The 24,907-nt window shown below is 40.5% G+C and overlaps 4 protein-coding genes across 5 annotated transcripts; all 4 read left to right on the plus strand.

The window, feature by feature from the left end:
- Window positions 1-705: 705 nt before the first annotated feature.
- Window positions 706-1,863, plus strand: LOC103978243 (NDR1/HIN1-like protein 6). The gene has a single exon (XM_009393967.3). It carries the CDS (start codon window positions 942-944, stop codon window positions 1,668-1,670), a length of 729 nt encoding a protein of 242 aa, XP_009392242.2. The 5' UTR covers window positions 706-941; the 3' UTR covers window positions 1,671-1,863.
- Window positions 1,864-2,736: 873 nt separating this feature from the next.
- On the plus strand, window positions 2,737-8,110 carry LOC135633379 (GEM-like protein 4). The gene is made up of 5 exons (XM_065142758.1): window positions 2,737-3,432; window positions 6,249-7,107; window positions 7,200-7,280; window positions 7,366-7,640; window positions 7,725-8,110. The coding sequence occupies exons 2-5, from the start codon at window positions 6,987-6,989 to the stop codon at window positions 7,935-7,937; spliced, it is 690 nt and encodes a 229-aa protein (XP_064998830.1). The 5' UTR covers window positions 2,737-3,432; window positions 6,249-6,986; the 3' UTR covers window positions 7,938-8,110.
- A 599-nt stretch (window positions 8,111-8,709) lies between these two features.
- Window positions 8,710-16,792, plus strand: LOC103978241 (lysine-specific demethylase JMJ26). Its single transcript, XM_009393964.3, has 15 exons — window positions 8,710-9,373; window positions 9,501-9,704; window positions 9,793-9,926; window positions 10,185-10,284; window positions 10,386-10,518; window positions 10,591-10,654; window positions 10,747-11,488; window positions 13,618-13,947; window positions 14,113-14,794; window positions 15,133-15,563; window positions 15,660-15,732; window positions 15,855-15,940; window positions 16,077-16,196; window positions 16,319-16,388; window positions 16,582-16,792. Exons 1-15 carry the CDS (start codon window positions 8,999-9,001, stop codon window positions 16,638-16,640), a joined length of 3,603 nt encoding a protein of 1,200 aa, XP_009392239.2. The 5' UTR covers window positions 8,710-8,998; the 3' UTR covers window positions 16,641-16,792.
- A 135-nt stretch (window positions 16,793-16,927) lies between these two features.
- LOC103978240 (plastid division protein CDP1, chloroplastic) lies at window positions 16,928-24,214 on the plus strand. 2 transcript variants are annotated; one of them, XM_065140991.1, is made up of 12 exons: window positions 16,928-17,784; window positions 18,826-18,939; window positions 19,774-19,878; window positions 19,964-20,086; window positions 20,160-20,528; window positions 20,609-20,704; window positions 20,772-20,897; window positions 22,354-22,419; window positions 22,502-23,293; window positions 23,365-23,555; window positions 23,653-23,759; window positions 23,982-24,214. In XM_065140991.1, exons 1-11 carry the CDS (start codon window positions 17,503-17,505, stop codon window positions 23,741-23,743), a joined length of 2,355 nt encoding a protein of 784 aa, XP_064997063.1. In that variant the 5' UTR covers window positions 16,928-17,502; the 3' UTR covers window positions 23,744-23,759; window positions 23,982-24,214. The 2 variants fall into 2 exon arrangements, with proteins under 2 accessions (XP_064997063.1, XP_064997061.1); XM_065140989.1 differs by lacking the exon at window positions 23,982-24,214 and having other exon boundaries at window positions 16,928-17,289; window positions 17,407-17,784; window positions 23,653-23,975.
- The last annotated feature ends 693 nt before the right edge of the window (window positions 24,215-24,907 follow it).

Raw genomic sequence — 24,907 nt, forward strand, 5'->3', positions numbered from 1 at the left:
TCGCTGACTATGTAGTCACATGTGGATGGATGGGATGAACACATTAAGATAAAAACTATATATTATTATTATTATTATTATTATTATTATTATTCACTACGTGAACACGTTAGCCAATGTGAAAAGAAAGGGTAAAGTCTATAGCCGACAACTTGGCCATGGAAGCTACTAGATGGCGTTACCGAGAACATGTTTGTTTGATCAACGAAGGAGTTGTCAACGTTGACCGTGAACTTCACATAGAACAACGAAGCGGGCGACCTTTCTAAAAATGCTTCGCAAGGAGTGACGTCACACCAAGGCGGCAGGCTTCTGTTCTTTGACGACGACCCCAACAGTTTATTTTTAATTTTATAGCATTATAATTACCCATAACATCACAGTGTGTGATGCCTACACGCGTGTATCAAATTCATTATATATCTAATTGGCATGTCCACAAGACATAATTTGCGTGTGTACAGGGAAATTGAATGTTCGTAGAGGGATCTAAAAATTCTTTAAGTAAGACCGAGTGTTGTGTGCTCAAATAGATTAGATCGCCAAGTCAAAGTTTGTAAGGTAATCGATCCATAGATGTCTTCTGGATGCTAACACCTGTCGATCCATCGTCCTTTGAATGGAGAAATTGAGGAGGAGATGAAGCTTCCATGGAAATATAAATTGCTCGATCACCCTCGGAAGCGAGCGTCTGTATCTCCTCCATCTCTTCACACCACACGTTGTAAAGGTTCGAATAGCTTTGCAACACATGGAAGAGCGCAAGGAAGAAGTCAAGGTCCAAGACTCACACGGGGTTTGAAGCCGCCGAACACCTTCGAAGAACCCATCCATTCGTCCGGTCTTATATATCGCCTCAATCTATCTTACACGCCAAGGACTTCATTCATCCGATCGACCTTCCACCTTCGATCGCGAGCGTACTTTGAGGCCCATCGGACATGGCTGAGCGCCACCGAATCCACCCGGCGGTGGACGTCGAAGCTCTGTTGCCCTCTTCGTCGCACGCTCCCAGTAAACCTCTGCAGACCCAGGCGGCCGAGAAGACCGACCATCAGCCACCGCCGCCGCCGCCGCCGAAGAAGCGGAGGAGCTGCTGCTGCCGGTGCCTGTGCTGGACCGTCCTCACCGTCGTCATCCTCGTCGTCATCATCGGCGCCATCGTCGGCATTCTGTACCTGGCCTTCGACCCGAAGCTCCCCAAGTACTCCGTCGACCGCCTCGCCATCTCCAACTTCACCGTCGACGACAACATGACCGTGAGCGCCACGTTCAACTTGACGGTCACCACCACGAACCCCAACAAGAAGATCGGCATCTACTACCGGGGCGGGAGCCACCTGAGCGCCTGGTACACCAACACCAGCCTTTGCTCCGGCACCTTCCCGGTGTTCTACCAGGGCCACAAAAACACCACGGTGCTCAACCTGCTGCTCAGCGGCGAGACGCAGCTGGGGAGCGGGCTGCTGCAGGAACTGCAGCAGCAGCAGCAGACGGGGACGATACCGCTGGTGTTTCGGGGGAATGTGCCGGTGAAGGTGAAGCTGGGGAGCTTGAAGCTGCCCAAGGTGACGTTCAAGGTCAAGTGCGACATCATCGTGAACAGTCTGAGCAGCAGCAACACCATCAGCCTGAAATCGAGCAGATGCAAGTTTAGGTTGAAGCTTTGATTCCTCTCAGTTGGAGTCATCATCTCTTTCTTTCCATCGGCACTGTTGATGTGGAGTCACCCAACGTTGCTTCGTTATGCATAAAGATTGTAGTCTTTTTGGTTTACGATATACATTTAATTGTCGTCAATTTCCATCGATTGTGTAAATACAAATCTTACCGATATTGATCTTTGGTTACTTATCTCAAAAATATATCACTTCTTTGCTAATAGCTTTAGTTTATAGGATCATTATTCATTTAATTCAAAATATTTATAGTAGTTTGTGAGTTCCAATCTTAACTATTGTTTGTGCAATATCCTTCATTCTATCACAAGTATATCATGCACTAATCAGTGGAAATGATATTGCATAAATAATTAATTAAACGTCAAGTAAAATAAAAAGGGGGAAATATATCATTCCAACTCATAATCTCTGATGAATAAATATGTATATATATATATATAATAATAATAATAATAATAATAATGTTTGGATGGTTTTATATATATATATATATATATTCCAAGTAATGAAGGTGGTGGTGGCCAACTCAAACACTCATATCCCCTACAAGTATTCAATACAAGTATTCAATATATTGGTTTCTAAGGCTAAAGATTTAGTTGTAATCCTAAATTTGAACATAACTAAAGAATATTAGTTATGATTCTAATTTTAAAGTATCTTGAGATGATAAAACTAAAGAATCTTCTTGATATATGTAATTTGAATATTATCTTAAATAACAAAGAAATATTAAAATATTAATCTAAGTTCGAAACTAAATTTGTCATAAAATTCAATTAAATATTTGATATTCAGAGTAAATATTGTTCAATAAGTTTTTTTTTTTTTAGATTCATACAACGATAAATTTAGGCTTTCAATTTTTTTTATAATAATAAATATCTTATATTTTTAATTTTTGGTCGGAAAAGAATATTTTGTTTTATAGAAAGAGAGTTTTTTTAGGATTTTCTTAAACGAAGATGAAAGAAAAATATCAATTGTTTTAAGTGAGAGTGTACAGAGCCAATTAATTGTAAGAACTTATTATGATTTTTTTTCCTGAATTATTGAATCATGTTAATATTCCCAATCCTGAAACCCTAATTGCAATCCAATTGTCTGTGTCCTCAGGTGTTGGATCTTCTTGGTAATTTCGGATGCCCTTGTGCTTGTCGAGTGGTGATTCTTCTGTGTGCGCCCTTCTGCAATGCCTTAAATGCTTGCATACAGCTTTTTTGGGCGTGATTTCTGTATCTCAATCCTGATGCCATTCGACTTGTGTTGTTCAAGATTTAGCATCCGACAGCTACATCGAGGGATTCAGCGAATTTAGAATAATTAGGTTCCTCCTGTCTTGCATTTGCAAGCTTTTCTTGGGTGATTCTGGGAATCCTCTTGCAAGCGTATGATCTGTTTGCTAAATTGCCGAGGTGGCGATGGAGGAAGCAAGATGCAATTCGTCGTGGACTAGGGTGCAGGAAAAGGCATCTGAGAGTGTTCTAGCAGCTTACCCTGAGGATTGCAGCACACGGTGGGAGAAAATCGCTCTTGCTTCTTGTAGAGGATGTCAATGGCATCGAGTCTGAACGAGTCCCTTTGCCATGCCCACTCATCTTCCTCGGAAGGTGGTGACCCGGCCAACGAAGATGGCATTGTATAGACGGGAGGGCACTCTCATGATGATGATTCTGGCCGTTGGTGGGAAAGCATCAACGTCTGCTCAAGAATGCAGGAAAGGAATAACATGGACTAAAGATGAGCACAGGTAAAATCATACGATCTTTTTCTTGATGACATGAACATAGTAGTCAAGATTAAATGCTTGTATATGACATGGTTGTCTCTTTTCTCCACAAATGTTCCGTTTTTTCTTTCTATTTTTTCCTTTTTAAGAAAATTCTCTATGCATGTTCTGGGCTTAGACTCTAGATGTTTTGCATCATTAATTTCTGACGGTAAATAACAGTCTTTGGTAGACATATTAGTTTGTGGTTTCATGGCATTGGCTTCCCATATATGCTGCAAGTTACCTTAACACTCGTTCAATGCTAATGATTTTCTTCACTTTGAATCAATCAAGTTCACTGTTTTATTTTTTGGCATCCTTCTTGTAGCAGCGAGAGCCAGACAGTATATATGGTTGTCTTACCATAGTTTTTTGTTTCTTCAAACATTAAGCTTTTTATTGAATATTTTTAGTTCTTTATCCTTGGTATAATTTTGTAGATTCTATTCAGAAATGTTTCTTGAACTTTTAATTTTTCTCGGAGTGGAAACTCGAACAAGTAGTTGTACAGTAATAACCAGTCTGTAAAGTAAGCAATGGGTTTTTGGATGCTTCCCCAGTCATCTTGGCCTTTTGTGTTTCTTCAAGTTCTTTGGGTCGTCATTCTCTATCTTGATTGTATGATGTTGTCTAATTGAAACGAGTAATAGATGAAGAATAAAAGAATAAATATAGATGACAGTTAAATTTTAAGTCGCTGTTCCAACAGAAAGCAGATGTTCAGCAATACAATCTTTCAGTCAATTTTACTCTACCTGATATAGTGTATAACTGTATATACGAAGGCCATCAGCCTCTGGTTTTCAGTGTCATCTTCTTTTTTCCTCAAAGGCTTAACGTTGACAGCAAAAATGTAAATGAACAGTATGATCCTTTAACAGTTTTATGATTGAATTTTCTTTTAAAGAAATTAAAATTTGGAAAAATCAATCTTCCTTTCTTCTTAGATAGAGATATTAATGTGGATGTAATCTGGTTTATATGGTGAGGTAGCTTATATTTGAATAAAGTTGATCTGTATAGAAATTGTTAGTATTGTTAACTAAACATGATGTCCAGAAAACTGTCATTTATAGTTTAACATTCAGTAAATTATGTATGGTTCCCTTACATACAATCTGGATTACCATTTGACACATTTGACGTGACTTCTAGACTGATATAACCTTACTCCTAAATTTGATCTCACAATTATTTTATTATTTAATTCCCTGAGAAGTGGTTCTCACATTTTTTTACCACGAAAATCTTATAGCAATGTCACAAAATATTTTGATCCAGCTTCTTTGTTGCATCTCTATTCGCTTCCAGCATTGCCTATTAAGCAATAAATATTTTTGTAAAAGTTCAGGCAAAGTTTTTCTTATCATCTAGGTTATAACTGCAACTACTTATATAAACTAACAATCTTGCCTTATTTTCAACATATTATTTCTTCTTGGACTTGAAAAGTATGGAAAAGGTGATCAGAGGAGCATTTCCCGGAACTTTGTTATCTCAAGAACACCTACAGAAGTTGCAAGCCATGCACATAAATGTTTTATTTGATTAAACTCAATTAATAAAGACAGGAGACGAACAAGAATCCATGATATCACCACTGTGATGAATGGAGATACATCACCAGTCAAATTGATGCCTCTCTGGAAGCTGTAGGGTAGTCTGCAAAAATTCTTTTCAATCATCTGCCGCCCTCTTATTCCTGCAGTACGCACACCAGTAAATCTTCCTGTTCCTGCTGCATCCCCTATGGTCTATCCATTCCAAACCCCATTTTCTGGTGCCGTAGTTTCTGCGCCCCTGTGAGCATCCCCCCAGCTACCCATCAAATGCCTCCCTGATCATCTATTAGCTAAGAACATAAAACCTCAATGTAGAAAAGAATGGCACATCTGCTACTTGCATCTACTTCTTAACACTGTCAAATAAGCTTAGAGCTTCAAGCACAAATTTCCGTAATCGTGTTTGGTAGTTGTACAATTGCTTGTTTACTTATGAATCATGTCAAAAAAAGCTATAATAGAGGAAACTATTGATACAGGAATACAATATGCAGTAGTTATGGCAGTCAAAATAGAAAAGAGCAGCTTTTTCTGTGTTCCTTAGTCAAATTCCATGGTCTCATTCAACCTGTTCAAGCAGTTCATGCTGACATATTAGTGAATCTGCAGATCTTTTGTGTCTAGATTAGGTTGCTTTTTGTAGTTTGTGTCTAATTCATATTCCCATGTGCTTAATGTCTTGAATACCATATAAAGTTACTTTGTGCATTTTTTTCTTTTTGACTGAAATAGTTATGTGTATATTCAGCTTTGATTTATTTAAAGGATAGGCATGAGTGATGTAAGATCATTGTCTTTTAGAATTGAACACTACTTACTCTCTTGGCAAGTTATCTGAAGTAAATTGGTGACATCCTAATAAATCATTTTACTACCTTTAGTATTGGTGCATGATTTTCTTTTAACTGCATGAGCTGATTTACAATGAATGTGTTTTTAAAATTGGATTGATTCTATCTGATCCAATTGCATCTCTGAAAGACAACTTTTCTTCTCTTTTTTCTTTTCTGAACTTTGGAAACCGATTACATTAGCATTCTAAATCAGAATAATGGAAATGTGACAAAAATTTGTTTTACATGTAAGATCCTATTATGATAGAGTCCTAAGAAACTTTTGATAGATCTTATAGTGCATCTAACTTTCACTAAGTGGTGCAAGTATTAGTGGAAGAAAATGGAAGCACTTTCCTTCCATGGGAAGGCTGACTGATCATTCTCTGATCTCATTCAGGATATTCACTTTCCAGATAGACAAAGAAAGTTAATATCGCCCCCTCTAGCTGAAAGATTCAACAAAGCCACCACCAAAAAGACAGCAGAACAAGCTGCTGACTCGATGATGTGTCAGGCATGATGGGCAACCTTAATATGATAGTTTAAGTGATAACAATAAAAAAGAAACTGGTGGTATTCTGTTCAATCTAAGCACATGGAATGTCCTTGAATGATAAATGTGATTAGCTCACAATCCAGAGTTCTTTTCCTTTTACTGTTGCAAGCAGTTTTCTCTGGTTCATGTCACAAGAAGAAAAATCCAGTACAGCTAATTTCCTAGGTTGCTGTAAATTACTTGGTGCTTCTCAATAGTTGGAAATTCCTGCAATCCATAAACATTTTTTTAGAATTTGATTGGTTCAATAATACCACAAGTAGTGGAGATGCCAGTACCTGGAAATAGTGGAAACCCACCGCAAAGATAAGTTCAGAAGAACTTTTGGTTCTTATCCTTTTTACTAGGATCATGACTATCCTTTTGTGCTAAATGAGGTGATGAGGACTCTCCTCTTTTTCTCTTCTTGCTTTATTAGTATGCCTTTATAACCGATGACATTAGGATGACTGTGCATCACAACTCAAGATGATCAATACAAAGTCACATTGTCACCTTATAAAAGCAGACTTGCTAGTCTGATAGAAGCCAAGCATCTCAGATAGCAGTGTCGGTAAAAAACGTGAGCTTTATTTCAACATGAAGATCCCAAACAGCAATCAAGTGGCAGGAATTCCATTCAAGTCCCTTCAAACTGTTTCTGAATCCAGAAGATTGTGTCTTCATTCTACCTCCTCTAGGTGCTCCCGGTACAAACAAAGTATGTATTATCTCTCTGACACTCGGGCACTGGTCTTTTTGGTTTCATCTTTGTTGATATCTTACAACTAAAAGAATCATTTTTGTTTGCAGAAAAACTGGATTTGGTGATTGATTGGATGAGCAAGTTCAGCAAAAAAGCAGACGGCTACGCAAAAAGCATTCGGGATCATGGTAATTTTCCATCTCACCTCATTCCAATGCCATTTATATATGTAAGACCAGTGATTGACAATCTTTGTTTCACTGCAAATGACAGTGAACTTAGGCACAAACTTCTCGGAAACTTTGAAGGGAAAGTTCAGCCTAGGCACGAAGATTCTTAAAGCCGGAGGTGTTGAGTGTGTCTTCAGGAAAAAATTCTGTGTCGAAAAAGGAGAGAAGCTGCTGAAGGCTTTCCAGTGCTATTTGTCAACCACAGCTGGTCCCATTGCGGGGCTGCTCTTTGTTTCCAATAAAAAGCTTGCATTCCACAGTGACAGATCTCTCAGACTCATCTCTCCAAAAGGAAACGTAACCAGAGTCCCTTACAAGGTAGATAGAATCTCTCTTTTTCTTGTTGAGTAGATCAAGATGGAAAATAGCATCACTTAATAGTTTTGTGTATAAATTCTGCAGGTTTTGATCCCAGTAAATAGGGTTAAAAGTGTCAGTCCAAGTGAGAGCTATGACAAGCCTAACCAAAAATTCATTCAGATTGTTACAGTGGATGGATTTGAGTTTTGGTTTATGGGCTTCCTCAGTTACCAGAGATGTTTCAAGTGTTTAAGACGAGCCATGTCAGAATCCCAAGTTGGAGTTTTGCAGTTGACTCATTCGATCGAAGTCTGAAGCCGTCTCTGCATGTCTTCGACACACGAATTCAGTATAATGTAATTATGAAGACTGAATTCCTTGTGTTTATTTATTGTCTTTGAAAAAGAAGAAAATTATATTAAATATAATTGAAAAGATAGATCTGGTGATACAAAAAAGAAGAAGAAGTGATTCTTCACATTTTTCGTAAGTTTTTGAAATTTTGCAGATGGTGTCTCCTTTTTTTTTTTATTAGTGTAAACAACTTTAAACCATGGCTTCGGAGCCGACGCTGCTCGGTTTGGGTCCGGATGACGGGGGGTCTCTCAGGAGGGTTCCTTGAGATTGCGAAGATTGCCGACTCCGGTCGATTCGATCGTGGAGGTGGGCCGTCGTTTCCTTCTGGAAAGAGCTCCTAGCCAATGCATTCGGAGAGGGTCGTATCGTCTTCGTCCCTGCACACAGGTCGGGTCGAGATGCTCGACCCGACCCCTCCGATGGTTAAGTCAGTGAATAGTTACAGGAGGTTTGTTCTCGGCGTTGCGGCCCGTGTGGGTCAGGCGTTGTCAGCCCGCCAGAGACGTGAGGCGTCAGCTGATGTTCACGCATGTCTTATCGTAATTATCATCCTTATCACAATCGATAACTACGTAAGGATTCATCCAACTTTGGTAAGACTTGCAACTTTAAGTGCCATTGAGGGAATCGCCTACTCGAAGTCTTTGTTACATCCATCCGAGGCTTTCCCGTGTCCCGCGCCCCGGGGGGGGGGGGGGGGTGGGGAGTGGGGCGTGGGGTTGGGGGTTGGAACTCGTCGCGGTTCCCTTATAAGCCGCATTTCTTCCCCTGTAAATCGCGTTCACCGTATCGCCATTCCGTACAAGCAACAGTTGGGGGCCTCACTAATTTCCGTATCGCCATTCCGTATCGCCCCTCTCTCTCTCTCGTCGCCTCGTCTACTAATTTCCGTCGCCTCCAATTCGTCTTCCACCGCCACCGGCGCCCTGAATGCTTCCTCGCCCCCACTTCCTCCTATTCTCCTCCTTTGGGGGGACAGCTGCGGCTTTCGGGGAACCCTTTCCCCTCCGTCTCCCGCTATGAGTGGGGAGGAGCCGCCCGACGACCGGCGGTGCTTGTGGCGGTGCAAGAACTTGCGGATGGAGGGCGCTGAATTCTGCTCCGATCATCGCGGCCTGCAGAGCGCCGAGAAGGGCAGGTGGGGCTCCTCGTCCTCCCGGTCCAGGAAGACTAGGGTTAGGGCTCGGCCGGAGGAGGGGCCGCCTGGGGAAGAGGAAGAGGCGGAGAGGGAAAAACTCAGAAAGAAGAACGAAAGCCGGGCCTTTAGGCCAGCGGGGTCGGCCGCTAGGGCTGCGGAGCGGGATGGCCCGAAGAGTATCCCGGTGAGGGAGCGGAGACGTCTGATAGTGGTAGACGAGTCGGACAGCGATGAGGAGGAGGATGCATTGGTGAAGGTGAGGCAAATGTGTTCTTCTCATATAATCGATCTTCTCTCTCGCATTGTTTCTGGTGCTTCGTTTCTTCCTCTGGTGTTGGTTAAAATTTTGTTCGTTTTGCTCGATGTTCGGACCTGGGTTGCAGGAGGATGACGACGATTGGAAACAAGAGAACGTGAAGGCTGGAAACAAACGGAAAAGAATGCACTTGGATATGCAAAAACGAAAGAACAGAAAAACTGAGAAAGAGGCTTCAATCACGGATAAAGATGGTCAAGGAGCTGGCTCTTCTGCCGCTAGCGAAAAGTCCAGCTCTGAGAAGACTGCACAGAATGAGAATTATCCAGAGGTTTTCCCGTTGCCTTTTCCCTTCCTCTATTGATCTATCTTTCCTGTTGGCTGGTGATTCCTTAATCTGTTTGTATCTCATTTTTCAGGTACCTAAGAAGAAGAAATTAACGGGTGATGATGCTCTTATGTGTCATCAGTGCCAGAGGAATGACAAGGGAAGAGTTGTTTGCTGCACGTCATGCAAAAAGAAACGATTTTGTATACCATGCATAACTCGCTGGTGCGCTTATTTTCTCTGTTTTCTTTATTAATCAGCTATATTCATGAACTTGCAGACAGTACTGTAATGATCGAACTATTGCGATGGTCACTTGTCTGTTGCATTCATATTCTGACATTTCCTTATCCTCTTTTAAGTTTGTGAATTTTTAATTCATGGTACTGAATTGGCATCCTCCATGTGATTAATAGGGTGAGAACAAGCTTCCAGTTGTGACTCTGCTCAATTTGTTTGTGCATCTTGGTTGCTGGTGTGTAGGTATCCTCATTTGTCAGAAGCTGATTTTGCAGCAAGGTGCCCATTCTGTCGCAATAATTGCAATTGCAAAGCATGCTTGCGAATGCTAGGTCTTGCTAAGGTTTGCTTCTGGCTATCATTATTCTACTCTCGATGTTTCATCATGTAATTTGGTTTAATATTTGGATCTTATCTAAAGTCTTCTGTTATAAAAAACTGCAGCCTCCAGGAAAACTGATCGAGAAGACTGACAAAATTAAGTTTTGTTGTTATACTCTACGTTTATTGCTTCCTTGGTTGAAAGAGTTAATCCAAGAACGAAATGCTGAGAAAGGAATCGAAGCTAAGATTCAAGGTAAAATTGACATAATGGATTCTAGTTACTTCTCTAATAATTCTTTTCCTAATGATTCTAGATTCTGAATAGGTGCTGCATCAAGTAAAATAAAGATACAAAGAGCGACATGTGAAAAAGATGAACGCATATTCTGGTAAAAACATTCGCCTTAGTTAATATCATGCTTCCTTTATTTGTCAAACTAGGCCATTGGAAGGTGTAACCATCTTAACTGGTTTCAAGCAGCAATGTTTGCAGAACATCCATTGTTGATTTTCACAGAAGCTGTCCAAGCTGTTTATATGACTTATGCCTTGGCTGTTGTCGGGAACTTCGTGAAGGTTGCATTCCTGGTGGCCTTGGGAAAATAATTTTGCCCTATCAGGATAGAGGTAATGATTACATTCATGGGGGCAACCAACATCGTCAAAGTAATGTATCCGAGGGTTCTTCAACCAGGCAAGCTAGCTCTCATGTTACTCAGCTGAATGAATGGAGGGCTAATGAGGATGGCAGCATTCCTTGCCCACCTAAAGAGATCGGCGGCTGTGGTTCTTCCCTTTTGGAGTTGAGATGCATGTTTAAAGAGAGTTTGCTTTCTGCTCTGGAAGAGAAAGCTGAGGCAATTGTCAAAGAGAGTCAATTTTTAGAATGCATTGGTAATTCTGATCGATGTCCCTGTTTCAGCGCAACTGGTCAGACTGATAATAGCAGTAGGATGTTGCGAAAAGCAGCATGTCGTGATAACTCAGATGATAACTGCTTGTATTGTCCGACTGCTAGTGACATTCAACAGGGTGAACTGGATCACTTCCAGAAGCATTGGCTAAAGGGTGAGCCAGTGATTGTTCGGGATGTTCTTGAGCTCACATCTGGGCTGAGTTGGGAGCCCATGGTTATGTGGCGGGCATTGCGAGAGAAGAAATTGGCTGAGAAGGCTTCCGAGAGGCTTACAGTGAAGGCAATCGACTGCTTGGATTGGTGTGAGGTTAGTTTTGAGTCCCATGCCTGTTGTTATGGTTATGGCATATCTCTATCTGTCCTGTGGAATTCACTGTATCATAATGAAATTAAATATCTTGGCAATTGTTTACTCTCTTTTACTGGTGTTAAGTAACAAACCCTTTCATGCAAGTAAAGGGCATGCTTGTTTCGCAGCAATTTGAGTCTTAGAAGTGTGAGTTCAGTTTTTGATGCAACCTTCATTTTTGGGCTATTTGGATGTGGTTGAGCTTGTGCTGATGGTATTATTCCAATCAACTTAGTTTTATTTTGGCAGTTCATGGCCCAACTTTATCATGTAACATTAGATCTAAGCTAATCTACATCTATGTCTGAGTCAAATCTAAATGCAACTTAGTGCATGTAACTCATGCATTGCAATTAGAGAGACTGTTTCCAGTGACTGAGGAAAACCTGATAAAATTAAATTTAAGCCAAAATGGTTGATCTTGACCTAAGTGGAACATCCTGATGTGACTTTCACGTCTCATATATGGCATAGTACACAAACTTGCTGCATTTCAATGTTGTTGACTTGACAAAAGCACTTGCATTCTGGTACATGAGTTTTGAGAACATAAATCTCCTGGTTGATTTTTAACTTCAGTAACATGAATAGCTTATTGAAATTTTAGTAGCCAATTTGATTCATAGTTCTACTACCTTAATACATGAACTTCCAACTGTTGAGATAACAAGTTTGAAAAAGTATATTCACATGTGATAGTCCAATTCAGTGATTGCAAAAGGCGCTCGGGCGCTCGGGCGAGGCAAGGCGAGGCCCGAGCGCCTCGCTAATGTCCCAGGCGGCGCGCTTCAAACAGGCGCCGCCTGGGCGCTCGCCCGAGCCCAGACGCTGGGCGCTTCGGGCGAGCGCCTGGGTAAACCAAGGCGACCAAACCAGAATTTTAGGTCTGGTTCGGTCTTGGTTCGGTTGTTAGTTGGTTCAATCGAACCAACTAAACCGATATAACCCCAACCCTAACCCAACACTAACCTGCTGCCGCTGCTGCTCTCGATCCCGATCCCGATCGCGATCTCGTCGCTCGCTGCCACTGCTCCCGCTGTCGCTGCTCGCGCCTCCCGCGAGCCTTCCTACTGCTCGCGCCTCCCGCGAGCCCTCTCGCTGCTCGCGCCTCCTGCGAGCCCTCCCGTGAGCCCTCTTGCTGCTCGCGCCTCCCGCGAGCCCTCTCGCAGCTCGCGTCTCCTGCGAGCCCTCCCGCGAGCCTTCCCGCTGCTCGCGCCTCCCTCGAGCCCTCCCGCTGCTCACGCCTCCCGCGAGCCCTCTCGCCTCCTGCGAGCCTTCTCGCTGCTTGCGCCTCCCTCGAGGCCTCCCGCTGCTCGTGCCTTCCGCTCCCTTTCCCTTTCCCGCTACCGCTGCCGTCGCTCGCCGCCGCTGCTGCCGCCGCTCGTCGCCGCTGCTGCCGCCGCTCGCCGCTGCTTCCTCGTTTCTCCATCAGGCTCAGTATACTCTTAATATTAAGTTTATTTGAATTTTGAAATGATTAATTTTCTGTTAATAGATTAATAATATATTATTTTGATTTTAATGTTGTTAATTTTTATTTATTTGAAATTATTAATTATATTATATATTTTTATATTTTAGCGCCTCGCTTCACTCGGGCGAGCGCCTATCGCCTCGGGCGTTTGCGGACCTTGGCACCTTTTGGCGCCTAGCGCTTTTTAAATCACTGGTCCAATTAGTCCTACATCAGAAGTAGGAGAGAGTTATGGTGATTTAAGGGTTCAACGTCTAAACTGGGCTTGAGCATTTTGGGCCTTGTGTTGTTGGGCTCATTAAGGTCTTGGGTCAGTTTTTCCATGACGCCAGGTTGTGACATATGCATGTTGCAGTCTGTGCTGTGAAGAACTTTCCTTTGGGTTTACAGTTATGATCTATGAAGGATCCATATTAGTAACTGTTTATACATTTGCTGTTGTATTCTCAGGATGTGGCTTATTCTGTCATTATATTATAGTGTAAATTGTCTTCACTATTTTTTCATGTGATTAATCTCTGAAGCTGTTAAGATGCATACTGCCGAATTGGCTGTTTGAGTCTTGTACACAAACCAAGTGGACACTTTGTGATAACCATTGTATACTTTGCAGGTGGAGATAAACATTCACCAGTTCTTCACAGGATATACTGAAGGAAGGAAACACAATAATGGATGGCCTGAGATGCTCAAGCTTAAGGATTGGCCTCCAGCCAATTCCTTTGAGGAACGCTTGCCACGTCATGGTGCTGAATTCATCACTGCTTTGCCATTTCCTGAATACACAGATCCTAGGTATGGTCCTCTTAATCTTGTTGTGAAGCTGCCAAAGGATGTGCTCAAGCCAGATCTGGGGCCAAAAACTTATATTGCTTATGGACTTGCTGAAGAGTTGGGCAGAGGGGATTCCATAACTAAGCTTCACTGCGACATGTCTGACGCTGTAAGATGTTCCAGAAACTCATGTCTTGTATAAATGCTGCTTTGTAAAGTAAAATTAGATGTTTGCACTATTTGCTGACATCTTCAAGAGTTGCTTTGAGTAGTTATTGGATCCAGCTTACTCAGGAAATTCTACTGATGCATATTAATCCTACCTGCCTTTCAGGTAAATGTTTTGACACATACAGCAGAAATGACCCTTTCCAGCCATCAGCTTTCTAAGATAGAGAAGCTGAAAAAGAAACATTTGAAGCAAGATATACAGGAGCAGCTTTATGCTGAACAGGAAGACAAAGGAAAAGTAGTATCTTCTGCGGAGAAAAATATTATGGAGCGGACTGACAACATTTCAAATGTGGCCTTGGATGATGAAAAAATTATGCCAATGCAGTCTTCCAGTCATGTGGACAAGATGTCTGCTGATGTACTCGATGATAAAAAATCAGAATGCATCTCTACAACTGATATCGATGTGAACACATCAAATGTTCAAGTCAGGGACGCAATGCATGTTGAGAAAGTTCCAGAGACCTGTGTTACTGGTTCTGAAGATGAAAAAACTGAATCTTCTCAACTCTGTGATCTGAATCATGAAGAGGTCACTAAAAATAAACAGATGGATCAAATTAATGTTGACCAGAATGGGTTTGACAATGTGAGGATGGATGAGAAAGCAGTTGATAAAACTCATCCTTCAGCTATACCCATTAGCAAAGATACATCTGAGCAGGTCCATATTGAGTCACATTCTGTTGTTCATAGCAGATTGTCTGTCTCTGGACCCTCCATTAAGCACTCTGGTCAATCTGGAAATGATAACAAGAAGGAAGCATCCGATCAAGATATCGGTAATGAGTCTCGCATGATTGATTTTATTCACAAAACTGATGTTCAAACTCTCGTATGCAATACTGTACTGTACCGGTGTTTCGAGGTTGGCTCGGTATGGTACGGTACTAGTGTACCGAGCATTATAACACTGTAGAACTATAGCACTGTTACAGTATAATACTGTAGCACTGTTACAGTTTAATACTGTAGCACTGTAACGGTACCGAACGGTTCGTGTACCGGTATACCATCGGACCGGTACATACCGTCCGTATCGGACGGTACCATTCGGTACTGCATACCATGCTCTCTGTGTTGTTAAAACTTGAAGATAATGGAGAATTTTCTTGTGCAGTGGCCAGTGTTGGATGTAACTCCGGTTACTGTTGCACCAAAATTGAAAATACTGAGGCACATGATGAGGGAACAACTATGGACAAAAGTGCTGCTGGTATTGTTCAGAGGAATGGAGGACCTGGAAACACGTTGGGCAATGTAGTTAATGACAGCAACTTAGGAGAAATGCAGAGTGAGGCTGCAGAAACAGTGTATTCTGATAAGCAGGAACATCCAGAGCATTTGGAAGGTCGAGCAGAGACAACAAGAGGTGTAGATGAGAAGTGTGACAAACAACCTGCTGCGGCTGGCATGGAGGCGGAGCAGAAACATCCTGATGGTGGTGCTCTATGGGACATTTTTCGTAGAAAAGATGTTGCGAAGCTGGAAGAATACATCAGAAAGCATTCTAGAGAGTTCAGGCATGTCCACTGTTCTCCAGTAGAACAGGTATATATTCTTTGAATTCCTTCTGGTTTACATAATGGTTATTTCATATATATTTCTTTGTTTGAAATGAAAATTAAATGCTTTTTCCCATATCAGGTCATCCATCCTATTCATGACCAGTCTTTCTACTTGACGATGGAGCATAAAAGGAAGCTTAAGGCTGAATATGGTAAGTAATTATACGGTATTAAAATTTTAGAAACTTTTAGCTTTTCTATAATATAAAATTGGCTACTTATGTTGGAATATCATTGAACACTTGTATTGATCCTCATGTTTGTGTTTATGTAGGAATTGAACCTTGGACATTCGAGCAAAAACTTGGTGAGGCTGTCTTTATCCCTGCTGGATGTCCCCATCAAGTCAGAAACCTAAAGGTAGACTAAGTTTATTTATCATTCTTTTTGTGATAATTAGGTCATTTTTAAGATGACTTAACTCTGAGCAGCATATAATAGTGTTATTAGTTATGTAACCAGCAAACTAATAATCATACTGTTCTCTCCTGAATAGTCATGCATAAAGGTTGCACTGGATTTCGTCTCTCCGGAGAATATTCGTGAGTGCATTCGATTGACAGAAGAATTTCGCACTCTTCCGGATGAGCACAGAGCTAAAGAAGACAAACTAGAGGTGTGCTCGCATGTGCAACTTTGTGAAATATTTTATTATTCTATTCCTTGCAATTGCTAGGATCTTTCTTTCCTTTTTTCCTTTTCCAAGTTTAACTAATTTAACTGTCTTGGAATCTCCAGGTAAAGAAAATGGCTCTGCTTGCGCTCCAACAAGTGATAAAGGAGTTGAATGACTTGAAGTATAAACCAAGTTAAGGTCCTTTTGTACACCTGCGTATTTATCGTCTCGGAAGCTTTCTTGTTCATTTTGTTGTTCCACACATGGTTTTGTTTTGAATGTAATGGTCATTATGTTCTTGTTGTTAAATCAACCAATATACTCTGGCAAATGGGGAAGAACAAGTGCCAGAGTTATGCTAAATTCATTGTACACGTTTTCTCAGGACCTGCCTCCAATCACAAGAGTCCATGTAGGAGTCTGAAGCTGAAGAAATGGCAGTGATGCCCCAGCTTCACCCACTCTTGATATCAGTCAGGCTTATCTCCTTGTAGTTAACCCCCTGCCGTGTTAAACTGTTTTTTGGTAGACAGCATGTATCGTTACATTAGATTTGTCCTCAAGTCGGTGGCTAAAATCTCCTCCCCATTGGCACATGCGTTTTGTTTGCGTTATTTTTTTGTACACTGCATCTGCTGCTGTGGTAAACAAAAAATGCAAAGTCACCTAATGATGTTTTTATTTTGGGGCCGAACAGCCGTTTTTCGCTGTCAACAGCTACATATTTCGTAGGTTCGATAGTTGTTTCGTGTGTGTAGTAGTGTTTCCTCACCAGCTCGCACTGCCTTCCGTGCCCATAGCGTTGCTCTGGTCGTGACTTTTGTCGGCGGAGGCTCTCTCCGACGATCTGGCCGACGAAATCGATGTTCAGTTTCCCTGATTCAACTCCCGACCTCATTGACGACTCGTGCTACGAGCCAACGGCGTTACTTTGTCGTGACTTTCGTCGGGGAAGTCCTCGCCTCCGACCTGACCGACGAAATCGACTGCAGTCACGATTCCAGCGACGAGCCAGTAGCGATGTTCCTTTGGTCGTGACTTTTGTCGGGGGATGGTCTCTTTTCCGGATTGACCGACGAAATCGAAGGCTTCGGTTTGAAGAATTCCCGCTTTTATTTGTTTATTAATTCTTTTTTATTGTTATGTGCCTTCGTTTCGCTCTTTCGACAACCGGTGGCCCATTCTTCTCTCTCTCTCTCTCTCTCTCTAGAGTCGACACCCATCGATCAGAATGGAGCACGGGAAACCCTAATCTCAGGTCTCTGAAGAGGGGAAGGAGAGGACGGTTTAGGGTTAGGTTTCGGCCATGGCATCGTCTCGTGCCGTGCTCGGGCTGCCAGTGAAGTGGCGGACCTTTGGGAATGGAGCCCTCGTGGAGAGACGGAGGGTTTTTGCTCTAGGTGATGTTGCCTCCTCTTTTGCTCGCGACGGGGAAAGAAAGCTCCTCGGGCATCTGGCCCTAGTGGCCAAATCGCATTCCAGCCGGGGGGAGATCTCTGGGCAAGCGAAGCTGAGGGTGTTGGAGGCTCCGGCCGCAGAAAATTGGCAGATTCTATCCGGGGTGGAGATTCCGGTGACTTGTTTTCAGGTCAGGAAGTCACTCGAATCTTTTCACGCCTTTATCAGCGTTATGTCTTTACATCTTGTTCCAATTACTACTATGGGCAATTTTCAATAGGTAAGGCGGGTAGCTAGGAAAAATATTTATGTTTGTTTGGTTTCTTTGATCCAATTCATTAATTTTTGTGGCAGAGAAAGTCGATTGCTGTGCTTTTATAGGTTTCAAATTTGTGTAAACGAACAAATTGGTAATTCACTATTAGAAAATGTAGCTCCATATTATATCTTCTTGTTCTTTTCTGTGTATGCCATAATGCTACATAGACCTTTGTTTGGCTTCAGAAGAGATTATTGTGTGTGTACATCTCCATTCTCAAGAGAAGCAGAAAAGTAAAATAGACAAGTCTATCTTGTCATGGGCGTCATAAATTATTCAAAGGATGGAGCACTTGGATGCTTTTGTGCTGTTATGGAATTTACCTTAACAAGTCTAGCTTGTCATGTGTCTACATGATTGTGTACGAGAGGAGTTGAGGGAAAAAAAATTTTCTTTGTGTTGATTTGGGAAGGTTATTTTACTTAGATATTTATCTTTCATGTAAAAGTGGTAGTAAATAATTCATGAAATGAGACCAATAATTGCTGGACAAGGTTGCAGTTAGTATCATTCTTAACATGAGATCAGGAGCTTCTGTAAAGCAGTTTTCAGGCATATGGAAAAGAAGTAATTGAATTTTCATTTTCCTATGATCATAGGCTAAAACACATCGAGCAGATATTTATTGATCAAACAAACTCCTACTTCTTCAGTTATCAACATTTTACCATCGTTTCTTGATGAAGAAATCTTTAGGGACAATCACAGTATTCAATTGTCTACAAATGAGTGGTATTTTTTCCCTTATCATGAGAAATCATATCCTACAAAGTGTATTTTCTTTATTGTCTTTGTTTTTTTTACTTTGGTTTGAAGAAATTTTGTAGTTATTTCCACTATCATCCATTTAAAGGAAGATAAGGTTGACTCTCAAGGATATATGCCTGTTGAATTGCTTCAACAAACTTGCAGCTTCTAGGTGTTACAGCGCAATCAGAAAAGGATGAGATTGCCAAAGTTGTGATGGAGTTGAAAAGTTCAGTGATTGAAGATGGATATACTGCAGGCACCATTGTTTCTCGGCAGGTACAGGAATGTGTTTTTGATTATTATCTATTTTCATATAGATGCCTAAATTTGCATGATATGTTGTAGTATGAGGCTTCAATGTTGTATGGTGTAGGGTCTGTTGATTGATGTAAGGGATAAACTTCTTTTTGAGCCAGAATATGCTGGCAATATAAAAGAAAAAGTACCACCAAAATCTTCTCTTCGAATCCCTTGGTCTTGGTTGCCTGGTGCCCTATGTCTTCTAAAAGAGGGAAGCTTTTTATCTAAAGCCTTTCCATTTAGTCAACATGTCTGCTGTATTCTTGGTTGCAGGAAAACTATATCTTGAACTTTATTGACAGAACAGCCTTTGTCATAATTCTGAGAAACTAGTACTATGATGATAACATGTGATCAAAGTTATCCATTACAGATAAGTGAGCCATGTAGAGTTTCTTATACATTCTTTTGATATCATTAGACTCCCCTAGTGAACTTTTAGCATGCTGTGCAAGGAACCTAAGCTGGTTTTTGGGCCAAAAGTTACGAAACTGCAGATGTTTTTTGTATCATTTTTTATGGTAGTACCACATACTCCAGTAAGGCAGATTAAAAATTCAACAGATTGTAGTAGGGATATATTCAGCTTTGAATTGTAGTTGGGAAGTTTGAGCTGATATTATTTGTATAAAACGACCTTATAATATGTCAATCTTTGAAGGTGTCACTTGATGCCTCCTGCATAAGATAATGCTCATTAGTTAAAGTTAAATAATGCCTAAGAAAATCAGCACCCTTCTCCTCTTCCTCTTCTTCCCTGTTCTTGAGCAAGTAACTGTTTTGGTGACTGGAATGAATGCTTTGGTCCAGGTTGGAGAAGATAAGATGGTTCTAGAAATTGGCCAAGCAGCGTTACAACTTGCTGATGCTAAGCCATATAGTCATGATTTGCTTCTCTCCATGACTCTAGCTGAAGTAAGAAAATATCTGCTGATACGAGTATTTAATTGTTTGTTGTACTCATACTATATTGTTTATTTGTTTGGTATCTCTTTTGCAGTGCTCAATTGCAAAGATTTGTTTCGAGAACAACAAGATATCTGAAGGCTTTGAAGCTCTTGCATATGCCTGTTACCTATTAAGGAGCCACATCTCTCTAGGGAAAATGCCATTACTCTCGCAGGCAAGCATCTTTCTGTCATCTGGATCAGTCTATGGTTCTGTATGAAATGTCTGATGTCGAAGCAATCTTTTAGATAGAAGAATCCTTAGAGGACCTTGCACCTGCTTGCACATTGGAGCTTCTGGGCCTGCCTCATGTTCCTGATAATGCTGAATGTAGACGTGGAGCATTGGCAGCTTTGCAAGAACTGATTAGACAGGGTCTAGATGTTGAGTTTTCCTGTAGAGTTCAGGATTGGCCTTGTTTCTTGATTCAGGCTATGAACAAGCTAATGGCATCTGAAATTGTTGACCTTCTTTCTTGGGATTCCTTGTCCATTAAACGCAAGAATAAAAAATCCATTGAGTCTCAGAATCAAAGGATTGTGCTTGATTTTAACTGCTTTTATTTGGCCATGATCGCTCACATTGCTCTTGGATTTTCAACACGACAAAATGAGATGGTACTATCACCTTGCTGGTGACAATTTATATTTATTCTTAACCCAGACAATGATGTAACTCCAAGTATATCGTCTTGCAGATTTCTAGAGCAAAAACCATTTGTGAGTGCTTGATTATATCAGAGGGAGCAGAATTGAAATTTGAGGAAGCTTTTTGCTCATTTCTTCTTGGTCAGGTAACATGTTACGTGAAACATTTTTTATATTATATATATACATTTATGTAACAGACTATATATTCAGGGTGGTGGGATGGAGGCTGTTGAAAAGCTTCAACAGCTTGAAGCAATCAGAAGTTCCACCTCACGGAATTCACTATCCAGTTTGAGTGGAATGGACAAGGACAAGGTCTTAGTTAACCAGGCACTGGTATGTATATGATACTTTGTTACCATCTGTTGTGCTTATTCTTTTTCATAATTAACAAAATTTGTTAAGTTTTCAAGTTTTTTGTCAGTTGCTGACTGACATTCAATATGCCTCTCGCTAAAAGTGATGATTCCATATCATTAGTTCTGACAATATTCTTAATTTGGATGGTTACTAGGTATGTTTCTTTTTATGGAGAAAGACAAAAAAGAGAGTTCATGAACTTGCATCTTTTAAGGGCATTGATTCTTTAACTTAATAATTAGAAGGACTTGAAATTAGTAATGACTGGATTAGCTTCTGTTTTCTAGTAATCAACTATAGTTGGCCAGGTTTTCACCCTTTACCCAGTATTTTAACATGGTAGTTCTTCTTGGGTAGCTTAAGAATAGTTTCGAAGCTTTTAGTTGCTATGAAACAATTTCTTATGCAGCAAGCCAATTCTCATAAAGCCAGCCTCTCCTATCACAATCGAATAGCCTACTAGCCCTATAACTTGAGTAGAATAGGCCTTACATACACGTGATCCAAAATGCATAACCCTACGTCACCAGTGCTTCTGACATCCTTTGTTGTCTATCTCACTAAGAATCTAAGTATGAATTTTAGCTAGGATGATCCAGTGGTTGCAAAACATATCTTATTATGTTGTGATAATGGTGGCGAACATGCCCCCTTGGTTTCCTTTGGAAAAAAAATACTGGCACCTGATATGCATACAGTATCTGCAAATATTTGCCATAAGAATTTAAGCAAAGGAAATTATTGTGGCTGAATGGTAAAGTTTGAATGTAGGAAACAGTTAGAAGTTCTTGATAACTTATCCCTGTTTTGTTTTTTTTTTTTAAATTAAAACAGCATCTTGTTTGGTCATACCACCACCTAGTATGGTCATTGAACTCAAGTTCAAAAGTTGTGGGTGGGATGCTGTTCAGTTACCATTGGTTTCGTATATTATACATATCTGTGATAATCATTTTGGATTATCATACGTATATGTAATCTGATTATTTTATGAATCTTTATCCTTTTCATTCGCCTTGGGCATGTTTAAGTGGGTTGGTAGGTCAGTATTGAAGTTGCCACCTGTTTGATTAAGTACACATGCTCAATGATGAATGATCTTCTTATATCATTTAATTTTCATGATAATTGCATTGTGCATATGCTTTTATTGGTGGTGGAGAACTACAGGATTTTGGGGTTTAAAAGCTCCAGCGTATCGGGACACCTTGAACTTTTCATGTTGGTCGTGATGAGTAGTAACTTCTCATGTGTTTTGATTTTATCTGAAAGTAATGTGGAAGATAAAGGACACTGGATATACTTTTATTGCCTTCTTAAGACTAAGCCTCAATTTTGTAAAATTTGCATGTGAACATGGTAATTCCTTACCAGAGAACTTGCCTTAAGGTTGAAATTGTCTTATGCCAGACGAAATGCTGAAATTTACCAGGAAACTTGGCTGAAAGATGCTGCTCTTTCTCTCTTTCTGGATACACACGATTTCTCTCCTTCTATGGTGAGTCTTGGAGTGTATTGATGTATAATAATGCAAGGCCATTTATGCTGGCTAGTTTCTAACATTTACAGATATGACATAGGCCAACTTCTTTGGGAGTCCAATGCGAATTCTTAGTGTTGGCAAGCAGAAAATAGGAACCACAAAATCACTTCCTTCTGCTGGCAATCGTATATCAAATTTTGGTCTTTTACCCGACCATGGAACTTCTGTTGCGCAAGCTGCACACGATAATTTGACCAATCATCTGGACAAAGCTTTCAAACATCTTTTATCAGTTAACTTGCAGAGACAAATGTCTGTAGGTGATCCTACTGGTAATATTAGTCTGCCATCTTCTCAGCTAAAGAGAAATATTGATTTTCATTCCAAGAGATTCTGGGAAAGCTGGTTTAGCAAAGGAAATATGGCAGGAAAGATTGCCCATACTGCTCTTGTTGGATGGATCGTATTTGGTGCATTTAAGCTCCTCACTATGCGATCTGGTAATTCTAACGTGCCATATGAATTGAAGACAAGTCACCCTTGCAGTACTAGTCAAATCACTGCTTCGAGTCATCATGGTAGTTGTGATAGTGCATCTGCTTTCGTAAAGAGGGATCTAATGGGTCAGCTACGGAAGTTTTGGGCTATTTTCAGGGGAGACCTCAAGTGTACAATTGGTGTTGGAAGTTTGCAGAATACATGGCCCACCGATGATCTTTCACGTTCCTCTGCTGTTGCTGCTGGTACTCAGGTACATAGACGACAGATGGCTATTGAAGAAGCAGAAGCACTGGTGAAGCAGTGGCAAGATATAAAGGCTGAGGCATTAGGTCCTAGTCATCAGATTCAGTTGCTGCCTAATATTCTTTCTGAATCGATTCTTTTAAAGGTAATCAGATCATTTGTTGATTTAGATATTCTCTTGTTAATTGATTTATGTTATGCATTTGTGATTGTCAGTGGCAAGAATTGGCAAATTCAGCAAAAGCAAGATCCTGTTTTTGGAAGTTTGTTTTGTTACAAACCTCTATTCTGCATGCTAAGATAGTCTCAGATGGAGGTGATGATGAGATGGCTGAAATCGAGGCTGTGCTTGAGGAAGCTGCTGAACTTGTTGATGATTCTGAGCCAAGAAAGCCGAATTATTACAGGTTTCCTAATACTAGTATAATCATTACAGGTCCACTAAGCATTACTGGTATGACTTTTGAAGAACAGATTATTTGATTTCTATCATTTAATCTGCAGTACATACGAAGTCCATTATATCCTTAGAAGACAAGAAGACGGTTCATGGAGATTTTGTGGAGGTGGTATCCAGAATCAAAATATGACATGATGAGCTTATCAATCAGGTATCGTGTCTTATAAAGGGCAATCCTTTTTAATTGTTCATGCATCTAAGAGGGTGGCTTCACATCATTGAAGTGTAAAGATGAAGAGGCTGAGCTTCTGCCACTGAATTTTCTTGATTTTTAGAAATGATTGATTGGTGGATGCCTGTTTGTTAAACCAACTGCATTTTTATGGTTACGTGAGTATTCTTTCTGAAGAGGACTAAAAATTTTCTACTTCAGATGTCCCAGCTGGTTTGGTTTAAGGCGTGGGTTGATCAATTCTTGCATCCTTCTTCCTTCAGGAGTAACTACCGTAGGTTTGACTTTTTCATTCTCATGCGATGATGTGTCTTTTTGATTCTTTATCTCGTGCTAATGTAAAGCATACAGCCTTGTTCCCGTCCTTGTCCTATTACCGTCTGTATATTTGCCGAGAATATATGCTTTTACTAGATCGGTGGTATATTTCCTTCCTACTACTTCCATAGAGCAGAAGTCCCAGCTTGCAACATCTACATAATGTTACAGCTATCATTGAAGTCACAAGCCAAAAAAAAATAGGATCCGTGTTAGAAACAGGCCTCTTCTGTCCTTTGTTAATAAGCGCGCACTAAGAAGACTAAAAAGGAAAGAATCACAATATTCTATTTGCCTTTTTCAGTTTTAATCAAATATTCACAAGACAAAAAAAGTGCAATAGCAGCTTTTTGAAATTTTCATACCTTTGCCGGACGACACGGTTTGCAATTCCCTGCAAGTTCAATTAATGTTTATTTATATAATTGATAAAAATTGTCGGTTAATAAGAGACCCAATGTATGATCGTTAAATGTCATGACTTATTTTGAGAGGCTAATCAAAATAATACTTTGATTTTGACTTCCAGAATACCATGTAATAATACATGAAATAACCACTTCGATCTCGTTTGGTTATTCTTTTACAATATTCAATTAGACAGCAAACTAAATTTTCTTAAAGAATCAGCTTTAAGAAAATATCATTGCTTCGAATAATAATTGTGCTTACTGGCCACAAAAATCATATACCAAAGCAACAGATTTGATTATCTCTGCTTTGCAACATTGAACATCACATTAATTAATAAAATAAAAACTTTCCACACCCATGAAAATTTTGTGGATATCGGCAGTGTCATTCATGGC

This window comes from Musa acuminata, chromosome BXJ3-3, assembly GCF_036884655.1.
Source record: "Musa acuminata AAA Group cultivar baxijiao chromosome BXJ3-3, Cavendish_Baxijiao_AAA, whole genome shotgun sequence".
Lineage (NCBI taxonomy): Eukaryota > Viridiplantae > Streptophyta > Magnoliopsida > Zingiberales > Musaceae > Musa > Musa acuminata.

Coding starts and splice junctions, on each gene's coding strand:
- LOC103978243 (XM_009393967.3), top strand. CDS start 942: ATGGCTGAGCGCCACCGAATCCACCCGGCGGTGGACGTCGAAGCTCTG.
- LOC135633379 (XM_065142758.1), top strand. CDS start 6,987: ATGAAGATCCCAAACAGCAATCAAGTGGCAGGAATTCCATTCAAGTCC. Junction 7,108..7,199: donor GTGCTCCCGGTACAAACAAA/GTATGTATTATC, acceptor TTTTGTTTGCAG/AAAAACTGGATTTGGTGATT. Junction 7,281..7,365: donor AAAAAGCATTCGGGATCATG/GTAATTTTCCAT, acceptor TGCAAATGACAG/TGAACTTAGGCACAAACTTC.
- LOC103978241 (XM_009393964.3), top strand. CDS start 8,999: ATGAGTGGGGAGGAGCCGCCCGACGACCGGCGGTGCTTGTGGCGGTGC. Junction 9,705..9,792: donor AGAATGAGAATTATCCAGAG/GTTTTCCCGTTG, acceptor CTCATTTTTCAG/GTACCTAAGAAGAAGAAATT. Junction 15,733..15,854: donor GAAGCTTAAGGCTGAATATG/GTAAGTAATTAT, acceptor GTGTTTATGTAG/GAATTGAACCTTGGACATTC.
- LOC103978240 (XM_065140991.1), top strand. CDS start 17,503: ATGGCATCGTCTCGTGCCGTGCTCGGGCTGCCAGTGAAGTGGCGGACC. Junction 17,785..18,825: donor TTCCGGTGACTTGTTTTCAG/GTCAGGAAGTCA, acceptor ACAAACTTGCAG/CTTCTAGGTGTTACAGCGCA. Junction 20,087..20,159: donor AAATGCCATTACTCTCGCAG/GCAAGCATCTTT, acceptor GCAATCTTTTAG/ATAGAAGAATCCTTAGAGGA.